Source organism: Calliphora vicina, chromosome 4 (genome assembly GCF_958450345.1).
Source record: "Calliphora vicina chromosome 4, idCalVici1.1, whole genome shotgun sequence".
In the NCBI taxonomy this organism is placed as follows: Eukaryota; Metazoa; Arthropoda; class Insecta; order Diptera; family Calliphoridae; genus Calliphora; species Calliphora vicina.
Window position 1 is genome coordinate 98,440,993 of NC_088783.1, and position 19,435 is coordinate 98,460,427.

The 19,435-nt window shown below is 30.0% G+C and overlaps 1 protein-coding gene across 1 annotated transcript in view; it reads right to left on the reverse strand.

Annotated features, from left to right (window-relative positions):
* PGAP1 (GPI inositol-deacylase) overlaps positions 1-19,435 on the reverse strand; it is a 34,180-nt gene that overhangs the window by 9,952 nt on the left and 4,793 nt on the right. The window contains exons 3-12 of the mRNA XM_065508980.1: positions 13,823-13,898; positions 13,205-13,698; positions 12,542-12,721; positions 12,321-12,485; positions 12,166-12,260; positions 4,733-4,883; positions 4,522-4,660; positions 4,317-4,446; positions 2,291-2,416; positions 229-422 (exon numbers count right to left, since the gene is read on the reverse strand). Of these exons, the coding sequence (XP_065365052.1) occupies positions 229-422; positions 2,291-2,416; positions 4,317-4,446; positions 4,522-4,660; positions 4,733-4,883; positions 12,166-12,260; positions 12,321-12,485; positions 12,542-12,721; positions 13,205-13,698; positions 13,823-13,898 (1,750 nt within the window). The remainder of the gene's footprint in view (positions 1-228; positions 423-2,290; positions 2,417-4,316; positions 4,447-4,521; positions 4,661-4,732; positions 4,884-12,165; positions 12,261-12,320; positions 12,486-12,541; positions 12,722-13,204; positions 13,699-13,822; positions 13,899-19,435) is intronic.

Below are 19,435 nucleotides of genomic sequence, written 5' to 3' on the forward strand. Positions count from 1 at the left end.
CAGATCGTCCGGCTAAATATCATCCATATTTTCAAACAAAAAATCATTGATCATGGTGCGCTAATAATCTCCATTGACCGCAACGCGAGCTCCGGCTTCATTTTTTGAAGAAATAGTAAGGTCCGATGATGTCACCAGTAACTGTTCGTTTGACAGTTAACACGTTCGTAAGTTCTGTCGAGCTAAATAAACACCCTTTACAAACATACATATAATCTTTATACATACCTGTTATAATGTAAAGTGATTTACATTGAAAAAATCCTGCATATGGTTTTACGAACAATGTATTTTCTGCACTTTGAAATTTAACAATTTGATTTCTTAGTACAACGAACAGAACTGCAGTTAGATGAGCGGGAATCCAGTGATAGAATTCTTGAACAATTTTAGACATAGTTCCAGCAATTGAAAATGTATAACTATTTAAATATACAACATAAATAAATGTGTGAGAATTTTTACTTTTTGACATTTCGAACTAGAAATATGAAATTATGCATATATATGTATAAGGTTTCTTCTTAAAGTTACAGTATTCGGGGTTGTCATAGAATACAATCATTGTCGAAATCGGGATTGAAAACGACAGAAAAAGTACATTGGTCTCGTGAAATCGAAAGTTATCGGTTTTATATTCGATCTAGAATAAAATTCTTTATCGATTAAAGAAAAAATTTCATTGGATTTCATAAGACAAATGTACCTTTTTTGTCGTTTTCAAAACCGATTCCGACAATGATTGGATTCTATGACAACCCCGATTATAAGAGTATTAGTTGTTTTCGCGATAGTAAATATATAATTACTATTAATCTAAGTAATATACAATAAAAATATATACTAATATCAAAATAACCTATGATAACAAAGGTCAACAGAAAAAAGGCTTGACTAAGACCCCATTCACACTAGGCAATTTAGTTGCGCAAGTCTCTTGTGTTTGTTGATGTCAGAGGTAATGTCGGGTTAATGAGAAGAAAATTTTGCATGTTGTTTTGTTGTTGGGCAAGAGACTTGCGTTTCAATTGGCTTAGTAGTTTCGGAGTTATGATAACAAAATTAATCAAAAAATAACTTTTTTACGTGAAAATAAAATTTTTTTTTTGTTTTAAAAAACTCAAAATGAGCAAATTCACTTAATTGTGAATAAATTCGAAAAGAATCAATCAATTTGTATGGTCGATATCACATTTTGTTGCTATTATATGTGACTTTGCGTTAAAGCTAGGGTTTTTATCCCGGGAATTCCCGGTACAAATTTCCCGGGAATTTTGCCAATTTTTCACTACCCGATTCCCGGGATTTTTAGTCGGGAATCCCGGGAATTAAAAACTGACGAAAATACATAGAAACCAAGTTAGAACTCTATTTTTTTCACCAAAAAAAAGTGAAAAGTTAAACAGCTTTTTATAATTATTTATTTGGGGTTTTTCGTAATAAAATTTAAAAATAGAATTCATTATTTATAGAACTTATTTCTTATTGAATCATTCTAATTTGTTTAAATTTCTTCTTCAAATCCATAACAAAATACCTTCAAAAATTTATTAAATGATTAAATTTTCTTCAATTAAAATCTAGTACAAAAAGATTTAAGACAATTTTTTCAATTAATTTTGTATATGATTTGATTTAACAAAAATTTAATCATTCAAAGTTTGAATAAATTCGGTTATTAATTAACTTTAAAATTAATTCAGTTTAAACAAATGCTTTGGAATGAATCTAAAAAATTAAATATTAGGAATGGATTTATGGAATGAAAGGCTGACATCTTTTAATTACGGATTAAGATTTTAGTGAATTAAGCGCAAATTTTATTAATTAATTCGAAGCTCTGATATTTAATAATTATAACACTAAGTTTTTATATGAAATTTGGCTATAATATTATTAATTTACAGTATCATTATATATTTCGGGAATAGCCGGGTACCCGGGAATGTAGAAAAAAATTTCCCGATTCCCGGAAATCAAAAAATGTCGGGAAATTAAAAACGCTAGTTAAAGCAATAAACCTGAACAATTTCTGCCGTTTTCAATTTTTCATGAGTTTTTTAAAACAAAAAAAAATATATTTTCACGTATATAAACTGATTAAAGGATATGTAAATTTAATTTTTTTAGTTTACTTTAATAATATCGGCATAACCGTTTTTAAGTAATCATTAATTATGTGGAAAAACGTCTAAAAAAAATCACAATTCTACTTTTTTCAATTTTGATATTCATCGACAAAATAAATATTTTACATTTTTTTTTCTTAGAATGAAAGATAAAAACTTACCTTATTTTATAACGACATACGGGATCCAAAAACAATTCGAAAGACACTGGATTTCGTGAAGTATTGTAATGATTCGGCGCTGACATGGGTACATTAACGTATATACTTTTATCTTTAGATAATTGTCTACAAGTACATGATGTATTAAATATACATATATGTTAATATATTTGCAAAGATATCGAGCCGTTAGTGACAAAACACAAATTTTACAGAACGTTTTTTTATTTTTTCGAAATACGCTTGAACTTATGATATACAGTCAGAGACTAAAGTTTAAATACAATCTCAATTGATTGTTTAAAGAAATGTAAACGTTTAAGAAAAACTTAACCCTCTAACCGGCAAGGCGGGGTATGTTAAATGTATGTAATGCTGCTTTATTTGCTTATTTCTCCCGTAATAACGGTAATTATGTGTAAAGAGACAAACAATTTACTTATTGTGATAAATATGAACGTGCACTTGTCTTTTGTTTTTTTTTTTATTCCAACGTATTTTTTTTATTCAAACAATAACCTGATATATTCTTTTACCTCAAAATAAAATTGGGCGGTTAGAGGGTTAAAGTATACAGATTTATTTAGTTTCATAAATAACAAAATACAATAACACTCGACAAAAGTTTAAATATTTTTGAGGTGTATTTAAACTTTAGTCTCTGACTGTATATTACAATTTCATATACAATATATCGAGGGCTTATATTCAAAAAGGACTGTCTGTTCGGTAGGTCCTTTTATTTGGAAAAACAAAAAATATAAATTTTGATCACAATTAAAAAAAAATTATAATAAATACTTTTTAGAATGTATAAAACGAGATTTGCCAGTAAAATATAGTGCGACTATTTCAAAAGAAAGAACATTTAATTGCAATTTCTTCTAAATATATTTAAGAAATCAGAGAGGCTCAGAAGGCTTAATGCATATCAATTATTATAATACAATGACATAACAGTCTTTAATTCCAATAAATGTTTAAATGTTTAACCTTAGCTCTGGCACCAATAATTTTCTACGAATCCTGGCACCATTTACATTTATAAATACGTGTACTTTCTTATTTATTCATATGTAGATTATTGTTAGGGATACTCTATAAACCGTTAGGGATATTTGTGAAGCCGTCCATAACATAACAACAATATACCTAGGCTTCTTATGAAGCCAATTATTCTGTTTATTAAGAGATGAGACATCAAAGCTCCTCCGATGTACTTCACTCAGCAATACCCTAACATAAGGGAATCCCATTTTACATCCTCAGAGATATGGTTGGTTGGCTTACAAGGTGGTTACCTGAACGCGAACAATCAAGTAGTGTCGAAAGGACCCCGTTTTCAAAAGACCATACTACTCGTCAGATGTAGTGTCATTTACATCGTAATGTATGCTAAAATGTTGAAGTTATTAGACACATATACCTACTAAGGTTGGCTAATATGTAGTTGTCCATGAATCTGTACATTTTGACACTCAGGGCTGGGCATTTGCAGAGAAGGTGGAAAATCGTTTCCTCTTTCCCCTATTCTTACACCTACGACAATGATCGTTAAAAAGGGAGTCCAAGGCGACTTGCATGCTTGCCTACCATCCTCACATGTATAGTCCTGTATGTCGAATAACAGGATCCTCGCTATAGCATTCTTTGGAACGGTGGAACAGTATGATTACGGTCCTATAAGTGATCATGACATCGCACTGACTAAGTAACCATCATAATGTCAACGAGTGCCTTTTAGAGATGTAATAGAGTAAATGGAGACACTCGAGAACTTATATCTGTAGAAGATAAGTCCCCAGATCCCTCCCAAACACAAAAAAAAATGATAAATTTTTTTTTTTTCTTCAAAATTGATATAATAGGTAATGATTATATATATTTTCAAAACCTGCAGATAGCCCCTTTTGAATATAAGAACTCGATGTATAAAATTTGAAACACAACAAAAATTTGTTTAAACAGCTGAATTTCGCTAACGATAATTTGGCGCTAAAGGCTCGTTATGATAGTATGCACTTACGTTATATGGCTATATCTTTCATAGCCACGTGCCCAAGGTATACATAGTTTCGCCGTCACCTTAAAAGCCTTGTCTCCACAACCAAACGTCTCAATATGGAATTGTAATGTTGGAAAAGGTTCATCTAAACCTAAAAATTAAAACATACTTACTGTATTGAAACTAATTGCGTTAACAATTTCGCTATATGTATATACTTATGTACCTTCAATGAATACTTCGTAATGGAGGTTACCATAGACGCTTTCATTAATTATGGTTTTTTGATCAAAAGAAAACCAACGCGGAGCTTTAATAGTAAATGTTCTTTCTTTTTTGTTGTAAACATCTATATTAAATGTTATCTAAAAGTAATTGCATGTACATTATTTGTAATAATCTATAAACTATATACATAAATAAAGTTATGAACTGACCGGTTTATTTGTTGGCAGCAATCGTACCATAACATGAGTCCATAGTGGATAGAATTTATTTAAATGTTGCAAATCAATTAACACCATTGAACGAACATTATCATGCGACGCTATATTTTGAATGTTATGAGAGAGTGATGATCCTTTATCACTAAATATATATAGAAATAAAAGGAATTTTTATATGTATATATGCAAGTAACAATTTTTAGAACATCTCTTTAGGATTTATTTAGGATATCTCAAGGAATAAAAATACAAACAAAATATGTAAATACCTCCCATAAACGTACAATATTGTGTCTAATAAGCTGATTTTAAAATATACCCCGAAAGTTTAAGTAACATCGGACAATGTTTAAATCTTATAGTTCATAGGTCAAATTTTACAATATTTGTGTAATATTGCAAAATAAGCAAAATATTTCAAAAACATCGAAAACAAATGTTGATTTATTGTAGCTTTTATTACAATATTAGTAGGACAGTAAGAAGAAAGTATATGACAATTCAAAAATTCATAAAATTATTTCATTAAACTAAACCGTTAATCTTCAAGTCCTAAGGTTTTCATGGATACCAACTACTTATACAAAAAGCTTATATTTATTCATCAGGAGCTCTACAAACCTTGCTCCTTTTTGACAAATTTTAACTTTTTTTATAAATTCCATGCATAATGTGTTTTGTGGAAAAACGTAAAAAATACAGTCATTTTTACATGTTCCAAATTTGTATTCTTGTAACTTTTTACAGGGACGGGATAACTGTTAGCAAATTGTTGTATTCGAAATTTTATCGCAAATATAGATGATATTTTAAAGAAAAATTTCGATCCTCCGTAGGACCGACATACATATCTAAAAACCTAAAAAAGATCGAGCTAAATTTGAAAAAAATAAATAAATAAAGCTAAATAACACTTGACCTAAAAGTGATAACCTACATATGTATATATGTTTTTGTAGATCATCTTAAGGACTATTTATATTTTAAATATCAGCTCATTCGGATCATAAGTTGATTTTTGGCGATTTTTTTTTCAAAAATGTGAGACCCAAGGTTAATTACAACTTTTGTACCTTTGTAGACCCTCACTGAAATTTTTCGGCAAACATTTTCATGGAAAATTTTAATCTTTAAATGTCCTTTTTGAAAAGATTTTTTTGGATTTTCTCGAAAAATTTACCTCTTTTTTCCACCATATAACTCTGACAATAATAATTCTCTCAGGCATTAACTTACAACATTTTTTTCATTTAGTATCATGCTCTCTTCGATCAAAAAATGAATATTTTGACCCACTGTAAAAAAAGCTCGACTAAAAGTTTATTCTACAAAAATGATCTAATCAATATGCCGTTTCAAAATTATAGGGTCGCTATTGCACTCCAATCAAAAAGTCTCAATTTGTTGGACAGTGTAATTATTAGAAATTAATATTTTTTAACTATTTTATCATGTTTTAATATGTTTTTTTTAATCTATATATATAAAAGAGTAACGTTAGAGTAACTTCGGGTAATGTGGACTACCGTTTTGTTTCTTCTAAATTTTGGTCACAATATATATGGATATTAAAAAAGTTGTGAAGCAATATATTAGCTAATATATTCCCTAATTGTTTTTGCAGTTGAAAATTTTTTCCGTCAATGGATAAAAAAATTATGTGAAAATATTGTAAGGAACCCAAAAACCAGCATTAAAAAAATTGGAGGGTAATATGGACCACTATATGAGGGTAATGTGGACTAGTATTTAATACATAAAATTCATGAACCAGCTAATCATGAATGATTAAAAAATTTAATTTCAATATATTTTTATTAATACAAACTAAAAAGTCGCGTTCTTGGCTTAGATATATTGCTTACAAAGTACATAATAGTTATTGTCGGGTAATATGGACCAGTAGTACATAATCAAGTAATTTAAGTGGTCCACATTAAACGAACTTGGGTTACAGTGGTAAAAAAATATTTTTACCTAATAATCTAAATGTGCTTAAATTCTTACCAAATATATGCAAAACTACGTGTCCACTTTAACTATATAAAACAACCAAACATTAAATTCTACAAAGTAACTGTACCAAATTTTGTTTCTTACTTGAGCCGAAAAAAATGTTGAGCACGCGCATTAATTTCAATACAAGAATAAATAGCCAACATATCAATTACTCATGAAAGCAAATGTGCAATTGTCGTTTCAAACAAATTGTAAAATGAACGACAAATCAGTTTTATCATACCTTCAATAGTTTCTGAAAAAATACACTGGTCCACATTAGACGCATAGTCCACAATACCCGAAGTTACTCTACTGACTGACTGACTGACTGATTCATCATCGCACAGCCCAAACGGCTGAAGCTAGAATCATGAAATTTTAACTGTGGGTTCGTCCCTCCCCAAAACGATCCGATAAGAAGGGATTTTTGGAAATTCGAACGTTTAGGGGGTAAAAAAGGGTAAAAACGGGTAAATTCGGTAACCTTATATCTTCAAAACTAATAAAGATACAAAAAAACTTAAAATTGCATGTTACTTCATCTAAAAAATAAGCTGACAGGTGTTTCGTACTTTTTCGAAATTCTAACACTTTAGGGGAGAAAACGGGTAAAAACTGTATTTTGGTACTTTTTTGGCACCCTATGTATCTTTTAAACCAATAAACATATAAACAAATTTTAAATCGCATTCTTTACTTATCAAAAAATAAAAAATATAAGTTTGGTACTTTTTGGAAATTCGAACCATTAAGGGATAAAATTTGTGTTTATTTTTGGTACTTTTTCATAAAATATGTTTTTCTATAATATGACATAGACATACGAATATTTTATTATGAACTCCTACCACGATGCAGATTTTTATTTGAATAAAATTTTACCACCGCAATGGGGATAAAAAAAGGTACCAAAAAGGGGATGAAATCGGGAAAATACATTATATTTGAAATTATTAAGCCAATTTTGATAATTTTTTTAACGTTGGTTCCTGGATTCATACAAAAATTAACTAACAGGGTGTTATTTGGAACTCGAGTGCCAAGGTTTATATTGGGCCAAATCCGGGTAAACAGTTTGGTACTTTTTTTAAAACAGATTTTAATATTTTGAGACATGCCTGTAGCATAAACAATTTTGGCAAAATTGAAAATTTTTAAATTTCAAACTTGTTCAAGGAAGAAAAGGGAAATTGGTACTTTTCTCCTAATGGTACTTTTTTAACATTTTAAATTATTTTAGTTATCGACATTAAAGTTAGCTGATATGTATCTGAGTGAAGTTAGTGTTAGGAATAGGGGATAATATTTAGGTACCAAAATGTGTGAACTGAACTATAGGTACTTTTTTGTTCTTCTAATGGTATTTTTTTGAAATTTCTATAACAATGGACTTAGAAACATGAAATTAAACATATATGGTCCTAAGTGAGTAAGAATTCTAGGGGGAGACTTTTTGGTACTTTTTCTTTATTGGAATGGTACTTTTTGTAATTTCTTCACCAATGAAGCTAGAAACATGAAATAAAGCTTATAATAAACCGAGTGAGTGGGAAACCACAAGTGTGGGTTTTTTGGTACTTTTTTGTAAGTTCTAATGGTACTTTTTTGAATTTTCTATAACTATGGACTTAGAAACATGAAACTAAGCATATATGGTCATAGGTGAGTGAGAATTCTAGGGGGAGACTTTTTGGTACTTTTTCTTTATTCTAATGGTACTTTTTTGAATTTTCTATAACAATGAACTTAGAAACATGAAATTAAGCATATGTATATGGTCCTAAGTGAGTGAGAATTCTAGGGGGAGACTATTTGGTACTTTTTCTTTATTCGAATGGTACTTTTTGTAATTTCTTCACCAATGAACCTAGAAACATGAAATAAAGCTTATATGGAACCGAGTGAGTGGGAAACCACAAGTGTGGGGTTTTTGGTACTTTTTCTATATTCTAATGGTACTTTTTTTATTTTCTATAACAATGGACTTAGAGACATGAAATTAAGCATATATGGTCCTAAGTGAGTGAGAATTCTAGGGGGAGACTTTTTGGTACTTTTTCATTATTCGAATGGTACTTTTAGTAATTTCTTCGCCAATGAACCTAAAAACATGAAATTAAGCTTATACGGACCGGAGTGAGTGGGAATCTACAAGTGACTGCTTTTTGGTACTTTTTCTATATTCTAACGGTACTTTTTGAATTTTCTGTAATAATGGACATAGAAATATGAAGTTTAGCATATATGGTCCTAAGTGAGTGAGAATTCTAGGGGAAGACTTTTTGGTACTTTTTGTTTATTCTAATTGTACTTTTTTGAATTTTCTATAACAATGAACTTAGAAACATGAAATTAAGCATATATGGTCCTAAGTAAGTGAGAATTCTAGAGGGAGACTTTTTGGTACTTTTTCTTTATTCGATTGGTACTTTTTGTAATTTCTTCACCAATGAACCTAGAAACATGAAATAAAGCTTATATGGAACCGAGTGAGTGGGAAACTACAAGTGGGTGCTTTTTGGTACTTTTTCTATATTCTAATGGTACTTTTTGAATTTTCTATAATATAATGGACCTAGAAATATGAAATTAAGCGTATATGGTCCTAAGTGATTGAAAATTCATGCGGATACCTCATGGTACTTTTTGTTTATTCTAATGGTACTTTTTTTTAATTTTCTATAACAATGGACTTAAAAACAAGAAATTAAGCTTACATGGTGCTAAGTGAGTTCGAATTCTAGGGGAAGACTTTTTGGTACTTTTTCTTTATTCGAATGGTATTTTTTTTAATTTTGTATAACAATGGACTTAGACACATGAAATTAAGCATACACGGTGCTAAGTCAGTGAGAATTCTAAGGGGAGACTTTTTGGTACTTTTTCTTTATTCGAATGGTACTTTTTGAAATTTCTTCACCAATGAACCCAGAAACATGAAATAAAGCTTAAATGGGCCCGAGTAAGTGTTAATCCACAAGTGGCTGCTTTTTGCTACTTTTTCTATATTCTAATGGTAATTTTAAAATTTTTTTTTTGGACTTAGAAATATGAAATTAAGCGTATATGGTCTTATGTGAGTGAAAATTCGTGCGGATACTTCATGGTACTTTTTTTTAATTTTCTGTAACATTGGACTAAGAATCATGAAATTAAGCATACAAGGTCCTAAGTCAGTGAGAATTCTAGGGGGAGACTTTTTGGTACTTTTTCTTTATTCTAATGGTACTTTTTGTAATTTCTTCACCAATGAACCTAGAAACATGAAGTAAAGCTTATATGGACCGGAGTGACCACAAGTGCCTGATTTTTGGTACTTTTTATATATTGTAGCGGTACTTTTTGAATTTTCTGTAATAATGGTCATAGAAATATGATATTAATCGTATATGTTCTAAAGTGAGTGAGAATTCTAGGGGGAGACTTTTTGGTACTTTTTACTTTTTGTAATTTCTTCACCGATGAACCTAGAAACATGCAATAAAGCTTATATGGACTCGAGTGAGTGGAAATCCACAAGGGGCTGCTTTTTGGTAGGGTGGTGGGGGATTTTTGGTACTTTTTATATATTCTAATGGTACTTTTTTAATTTTGTTTAATAATGGACATAGAAATATGAAATTAGGCGTATATGGTCCCAAGTGAGTGAAAATTCAAGGCCATACTTCTTGGTAGTTTTTCTTTGATCTCATATGTACTTTTGTGAATTTACTATAATAATGGACCTAGCGTTTCCAAGAAACCGAAGAATTTCAAAACCGCGGTTTCGGTTTTGTGATAATTTATTAAATATTATGTATTATAGAAACAAAATTAGTTGATAATATAGGAAATGATATACAAATCTAAAATTCAAACTTGATGGGTTATGGTTTAGTGAATGCGAATTTAAAAGTGATAATCAATGGTACTATTTCCTTATTACAATGGTACTTTTTGAATATTTTATAATAATAAACCTAAAAATTTGAAATTAGGAACACATTTTGCATTTTCTATAATAATGGACCCAAAAATATGAAATTAGACATTTTCAATTAGATTCACAAAGTGAGACTTGATAGTACTATTTCTTTCTTCTAATTGGGGTGGCGAAGCGCACCGGGTCAGCTAGTTTTTAATAAAATTATTCTTTAAACGGATTTGAATTTCGTAACTGTACCAAAAATGTTAACTGTAATGTGGTAGTGTACGGCGGCTTTTATTTGTAGTAAACTAATATTTGAAAAATTTACCTAAATTTATCTGTAAGTAGGGACTGCGCAGATTAAATGAAAGTTTGAGCTTAGTTTATTCAATAAGCTTTTGAGTTACGCGAATATATATTGTTTAACCTCCTCCATCTTCAAAATAACGGTATATCTCGAAAACAGGAGCAAATTACAGTTTTTTTCAACTAGCACAGTGTTATCGTAAGAGCTATATTTTTAATTTTATATAAAATGTCTTTAATTTAATTTTTTCAATTCATTTATGTATGTACTTTCAAATCGTAGATAAAATAACTAAAAATATGTGTTAATTAGAATCTCTTCTAAGAATTCATAAAATTTTTGACAATCCATTGACGATTAAAGCTCAATATCGCCAAAACCATAGATGACAACAACTATGTAGATAGGTAAACCTATGAATGTTGTCATGAGAAAGTATTGTCATGTATTTTATTATTGGATGTGTGAAAAACAAAATTATTTTTTTTCATTGACAGCCAAAAACATATTTGGTCGATTCACAAGGTCTCATGTCATATTGTCACAATGTCCTAATATTTCATAATGGTTTGAAAATGGTGTTATTGCCTTTTTATAAGCGATAAATGTCCTAAAATAATACTACATTGTAGCTACGTACTATGTTAGTTTATCGTAATCAACCAGCAGAGACCTGCACCGAAAGTCTAAGAGTCGGTTAAGCCGAGCCGCCGAGTCGTGGAATATTAGGACAATGTGACAATATGGCATGATAGGAGGAGACCTTGTGAATCGACCAATTGTGATATTATGAAAAGTTGTTTCTTTGAGTTTTTAGTGGTTTTTGAAAACAGACTTAGGATTTTTGCTGTTACGTTTCTGTTCCATATCTTTCTATAAGCTTCGCACTAAATATTCGCATAAATTTTAAATAAAACTTAGCTATGCTACATCAAAAATATGCAGGGGTTCTCATAAATCATAAGTTTGTTTGTTTGTAATTGATTTATTTATAATTTTATTTAAATGCTTTACTTTCAGACAAAATCTACTTTTTGAAAATCGGTTGGAAAATTGTTGTGTTACGGTCGTTTAAAGTTCGAAAAACTTACATTTTTCAAAAAAATTTCATTAAAATTTAAAAATTGTTATGAATAAGGCCATTAAAATAAATTAATTAAAAATTATAATATAAGTCCAAGAAGATTTCAAAAAATATTGCAAACTTACCATTTAATACTGTTGCTATTGGTAAAATTCGTTGCTGTACAACCGTAAATCCAATCATATATTTCATCGTAACTATTAATTTCAATGAAGAGTTTCTAGGATTCCAAATCAAGATAACAATTAAAATATATTTCTGCGTTCACTGTAATTTTTACCTTGTAGTATTTATATTTTGAAATTGGCAACATATGATTGTATCCAGTACGTAGGCCGTTTTTAAATAACTTCCTATAAACAATTTTTGAGTCCTCATGCCATGTAGCTTCAATAGTAGATTTTGGAAAAGAAACTTCATTTGATTTATATTTATTTAGAGGTTTCTATAAAAACAACAAAATTAGAGAGCTATAATTTTAAATAAATGACACATATTTACCACAAAATAGTTAATAGCGCTTTGAGTACGATGCGATTTGTCGTCAACAAAGAAGACATTATTCCTTTTGTCAATATTTGTTATGCCGAATATGAAACGATTTACTACCATCACTAATTGAAGACACCAAACGGCTGACAAATGATCACAGCTTAACCAAACTTTTGGTATTGACGATGTCTTAATGTCAAACATTTTAAAGTTATTTAGTTAGGCACTTTTACTAAAATACGCAATTGTCGGCCGGCAAAAAGAACTTTGTTGATTTTAACAACTTTGGAGAAGACCCAGAAAACACTCTATTTTTTATGAAAGCTATACGAATTTGCTAACGATTCTTTGTGAAAACTTCGGAATCAGTAGATACATTTTTGTATATATCATCACCTAAAAGGCAAAAGGGCGTATCATCACTTTTTAAAATTTTACACGAGAGACAAAAAATTTAATAAAATGAAAAGTGTTGTGGTGACATGGTGACGTGTGCCTTGATGCGCAGTACCAATATCCATTAAAAACTAACTTTTGAATTTTTTGGTTGTTACGCCCTTTTGCATTTTAGATGATTATATACTCTGAGAGTCAAATAACAAAGTTTTCAAACAATTACACATAAGTCTTTTTGCTGACATGGCAACGATATGTATATGAAGATGTACATACCATTGCATGGATATCACTGTATTTGGATGTAGTTAAAGCATCACGCACCAAAAGGTCTCGGTTGCCACCTCCTATAGATATCATTAAAACATTATCCAAAAGCTTCGATTCATTATTATTTAGCGGAATGCGATGATTGTAATTAGAACATACATTTGTGTCTGTGTTTGGCACATACGAAACTCTTTTATTAGACAAGTAACGATCACTGAAGGCATAAAACTCATTTAATTTCGAATCGAAATCTACTACTGGATTGTCAAGCGGCGTAGAAATGAAAATAATTGTGTTAATATATGGAGCTATGTCTGGTTCTTCGAGCACTGATTGTGCAACCTTTCCGCCCATTGAATGGCCAATGAGGATTACATGTTTTTCAATATTTGATGATTTCTTGTACAAATTTTGTACAGCCAAAATAGAAAGACGAAGAAATTGTTTTTGATTTTCTAAATAACCACCATATAATCCGGAAAGCTGTTCTTCATAATTAACTAAAAATATTAATGTTGCATATGGTCAATACTACATGAATTATGATGATATTAGGCACGTGTTTAAACTCAAAATAAATAAAGCTGCAGTCGCAATACTAATTTACAAGAAAAGCTTACTTACTAGTAAAGTAATCCAAATGTATGCCTCGCTCATTATCCATTCCCTTTCTTAATGCCACCGAAGCCAGAGAACGTACCTTAAAAGAGAACAAAATTATAAATATTGTTACGAAATTGTACTTGAATTCAAATATAACGGTTTTAACGGCTGGTTTAAAGTTGCAAAATGCTTCTCAACCTTTATATTTATGTTAACATCAAGATTCACGAAATATGGTTATATGGAGGTTGCAATCGTTAGTTTAGTTTATCAGAGACGCTGCATAGTGGTATGAGAATAAAAAAAGAAGGAAATAAATCTGTAACTTCTAAACCCTTACGCCGATTTGAATGAAATTTCACATGCGCAAAGAGGAAGCGTAGTCGAGTTTAAGTTTTGAATTTAGACCTCATAACCCCACCAAGAGCGGGACCATGGGTTCCCAAAATAGGACACCTCGGGTATGTTCAATTTTTAAAATGATCCTATTTCTTCGTTTGAGTTCCGATTTAAAAAAAATTACACATACAGAATCTCCTCGTCGAGCACTACATAAAACCTTAGCTATAAATTATATCTTATCGCTTAGGAGATATTCGCATTTGAAAATTTAATTTTCAACATTTTTACCCATCCTACACCAGTTTTTTGGTGCCCGCGGTTCCAAATATTCTTTTGAAATGATGCTTTTCGGCCTATTAGCATACTTTCCTGCCTTTCTAAAGTATTTGAACAACTTGTTGCTAAACAGATAAATGATTACATAAATGAAAATAAATTACTTAGTGTTTGTCATTCAGGCTATCGTAAAGGTTTCAGCACCACGACTCTTCTACTTTCTCTAACGGACAGAATAAGGTGTAATCTCAATAATCATGCAGTTAGTGTTCTTATTGCCCTGGATTTATCCAAAGCATTTGACACTATTAATCATAACAATTTAATTAATAAATTATACACAAATTTTTATTTTAGAAAGGAGACATGTAATTTAATACAATCTTATCTCTGTGATCGAAGCCAATATGTTTCTTGTGATAACAAGAATTCTATGATTTTGCCTTGCAAAAGTGGGGTCCCACAAGGATCAATTTTGGGTCCCCTGTTATTTATGATCTATATGGATGATTTCATTCGTTCTATAAATTTGCCTGTTTCAGATATATATTTATATGCTGATGATATTCATATGGTGTTTTTTGCTGATAGACAATCTATTGATATTTTAAATGCACGTATAAATTCTAAAATGCAATGTGTTGTTTCATGGATGAGAAATAATTTCTTGCGGATTAACATAGATAAAACTAAGTTAATGTGCTTTGGTATCAAGGAGACAACACGCTTGAATATTACAATTGACAATATTCAAATTGAGATTGTAGAAAATATGCGTTGCTTAGGTATTATTTTGGATAATAAATTTTCCTTTAACAAACATATAAATTTATTAAATTCTAAAGTAAATTTCGTATTAAGGAAATTATACAGTTTAAAATACAATTTTCCCATAAGAGTAAAGATTATTATTGCTAATGCATTTCTTTTGTCACTATTGAATTATGGTATTGAGATTTATTCGGCTGCTAATAGAACTAACTTTGGGAATGTACGCAGAATTGTGAATAGGATAATTAGATACATATATGGCTTGAGAGTACATGATCACATTTCATCACATGTTAAATTGTTTTTTGGATTTTCATTTTCTATGTATGTTCGTTTTAGATTACTTTATTTATTTTATAAAATAATATCAACTAAAACACCACCTAATTTATATGATATGTTTGCTTTTTCAAGATCTACCCGCTCTCCCACAATCATTATACCCAGGATTTGTCTGTCGGTATTTGAACATTCCTTCCAAATCCGTATTTCTAGAACTTGGAATACTCTTCCTGCACATTTAAAAACTTTTTCTTTTACTTTAAATAAAGCAAAAAATATATTTATTGATCATTTTACTACACAACAACTTTAATATTGTTCCTTATTAAATGAGAATTACTAAAATATGTACATATATGTAAAAAAGTAATATTATAAAACAAAAATGTATATACATACTTATAAATATATTATACTTACTTATAAATAATTAAATTATAGTAATGAATTTCATATTTTTGCACATTGTATTATATTATCTTTTAACCATATATGGCCCATTAGGGCTTGGTTAAATAATGAATAAAGAAATAAAAAAAAAAAAAAAAAAAAAAAAAAATATTCTCCGATTTTATCCATTTTTCAAAGTTACTTGCATTTGAATATAAAAAAATTAAAAAAGGCGATTTTTCGCAATTTTTTTGGGAAAATTGTACTTTTATTCTTTTTAAGTTATCTAAAAATTTTCTAAGAGGATGTATAATGAATTTGTACTTTTTGAAAAGCTAATTTTATGCCAAATATTTTAAATGAAAAAAACATTTATAATTTTTGATACCGACGGGATCAGGTCCATTCAAAAAATGCCAATTTTTTATGTAAAATTCAACTTTAGGGCAAAAATTCTCAAATCGCATACTCGATATCAAAATATAGTAACATATTTTAGATGGCCCAATAAGTTCTTAAACATTTTGTAAAGGGTTCCGATAACCACGCCCCTATTATGGATATTATAGCCAAAAAATGAAAAAATCCCATTTTTGGTATTTTTCAAGATTTTTTTGGGAATTGCGGGATACTTGATTACAAATTTCAAAATTTGTTTTTATTTTTCCATTCCCAGTAAATACTTGCAACGAGAGAATAAAATCAAAATTTACAAAATTATTCTCTTAAATTCTCAAAAATAGTAAAAAGTAAATGAACGCTTTTCCAGTAACAATTGTTTTATACACACAATTTCCTTATTTTATTCCACATTTTCTTCAATTTTATTGAAAATTCTTTTATTTTGAAATTTTTGCACCACAAAAATAAAATTTTAAATAAATAAACAATAACACAAAACATATAAAATATATGGTGCTAACCATAGACAACAACTAGATAGGTACATTCCCACGACAGCCGGTTCTACGCACCGGAATGACCCGAGTTCATTCGGCCAAGGGCTGTCAACACAGCAAACACTGCTGCTACAACAACAACAACTAGATAGGTAACTGAGAGCCAAAAACCTAAGTCTGTTGTCAGAAACCTAATTCATGAGAATGTATTGCATGTATTTTGTTATTGTATCACCCGTATGTGTAAAAAGAGAGTAATTTTTCAATATGTATTACTCTCTCCTTCCTTTCTATGTGTTTATTCTATGGTGCTAACTATTACGAGTTCAAAATAGAACTTGTAATAGTTTGCAACGAGAGAAAATTTATACGCTCTTGATTTTGTCTCTACTTGTAAGTTATTGAGTTAATGAACTCTTTTCCAGTAACAATTGTTACTAACTAATAACAACTTTTAGTTATTGAACATAGCTTACATAACTGTGAAATTTCATTAAAAAATATTCATAAATGCAATAAAAAGCATTTTTTGTCATATTTTTCAAAAAAGTATTCCATGAATTTTTTAATTGTCAAATGTTATATACATTTTTGAAAAGTAGACAAAATCCTCTATCCATTGATATATAACATGTCTACCTTATGTTTTTTACGTGTCAAATAATTTAGGGAAAACTTAACAACTCGCTAGGAGCTATAATATCGATGACTTCAGACCACTTAGACTGAATGGAATCAGTCTTGAGATTAGGGATAATGCGAAGTATCTTGGTACCATTCTAGATAAAAGATTGTCCTGGAATTTGAATATTCAAAACAAGATTAACAAGGCTTATGTAGCCATCTACTCCTGTAAGAAGGCAATTGGCACAAACTGGGGTATTATGCCGAAGGGTATCAATTGGATCTTCAAAGCAGTTGTTAAACCCATCTTGTTCTATGGAGTGTTGGTGTGGTGGCACGCCTTGGATAATGCACTCACCGTAAGGCTGTGGAACGAGTTCTCAGGACTATTGCTATACTGATTACAGGCGCTATAAGGACTACCCCCTCTAAGGCACATTTTACTATCCTAAACTGGTTACCAGTTGATTTGATGGTGATACAAATGACTCTCAACTCTGCTGTGAGACTGAATACTGGATGTTCGTGGTTTGGCAAAGATCATGGGCACTCTAAGATACTGAACTACTATGGGTACTTACATAGTAATGTCGATTATTGCATCGCAAAACCATTTTTCGATAGGCATTTCCATATTAAGATCCCGAATAGGGATTCATGGCAGCGCGGACTCTTACCCCCTGATGATGTAATAAGGGTATTTACTGATGGCTCAAAGCGGGGCAATAGGGTCGGTGGTGGTCTCTTTATTGAGAACTATGGGATTAAATCCTATTTCAGGCTACCTAACTTTTGTACGGCTCTTCAGGCGGAAGTTACGGCCATTAAACGTGCATCCAACTGACTGAGGTTTTATCAAATATCTGGTGATATATGTATATTTACTGATATCAACTGTATAATTGGGACACATGCTAGGAGATTGGGCCTACGGTATAATGACTACTGTAGGAGCTGCCATAATGAAGAAGTGAATGAAACGGTGTCACACCTATTCTGCCAATGCCCGGCTCTGATAAACCTTAGGGAACGCATCTTCGGAATACCATTCATATCATGCTTAGATGAGCTATCAAGGATAAGTCTTAGACGAATCTACTCTTTCATCAGAGAATCTGGTTTTATGGTGTTTTAATTAGTCATTACTCTGATATAATTTCAAAGAAAAATAGTGTATAAGAAGCATACTCTATTTTAATTATTCACAATTTTTATTATTTCATAACAAAATAAATTTGAAAAATTACGTATATTGATATACACAATTTTTTAACAATAGCTTTGTTCAATAACTAAAAGTTGTTACTAGTTAGTAACAATTGTTACTGGAAAAGCGTTCATTAACTCAAAAAAAATGCAAGTCGAGAATAAATCAAGAGCGTATAAATTTTAGAGAGTGTTCTCTCGTTGCAAACTATTACAAGTTCTATTTTGAACTCGTAATAGTTAGCAGCTTATATTTCAAATGTTTTGTGTTATTGTTTATTTATTTACAATTTTATTTTTGTGGTGAAAAAATGTCAAAAAAAAGAATTTTCAATAAAATTGTAAAAGATGTGAGTATTTATACATTTTAAAAGGAATAAAATAAGAAAATTTTATGTATAAAACAATTGTTACTGGAAAAGCGTTCATTTACTTTTTACTATTTTTGAGAATTTAAAAGAGTAATTTTGTAAATTTTGATTTCATTCTCTCGTTGCAAGTATTTACTGGTAAAGTAAATGAACAGACCTAATATAATATTCAACATAAGATTCAAATAAAATAGTGTATACCATACAAAATAAAATAGAGTATAATGATTTTCATACATTTATTTACAACATTTGATTTTAAAATTTGTACAATGAATCTTATGGTCGTAGTATAAAACATACATAGAAGCGTTACTGAGGGACAAAGAACCTAAGTCTGTTGTCAAAAACCTAAGTCATGCAACAATAGAATACATATAAATCAATGTACATATTTTGAGTTTTTATATAAGTAATCGAATTTTGGTCTGGAATATGAGTGATCAAGATGGAGCTCCTTAAACGCTAATTGG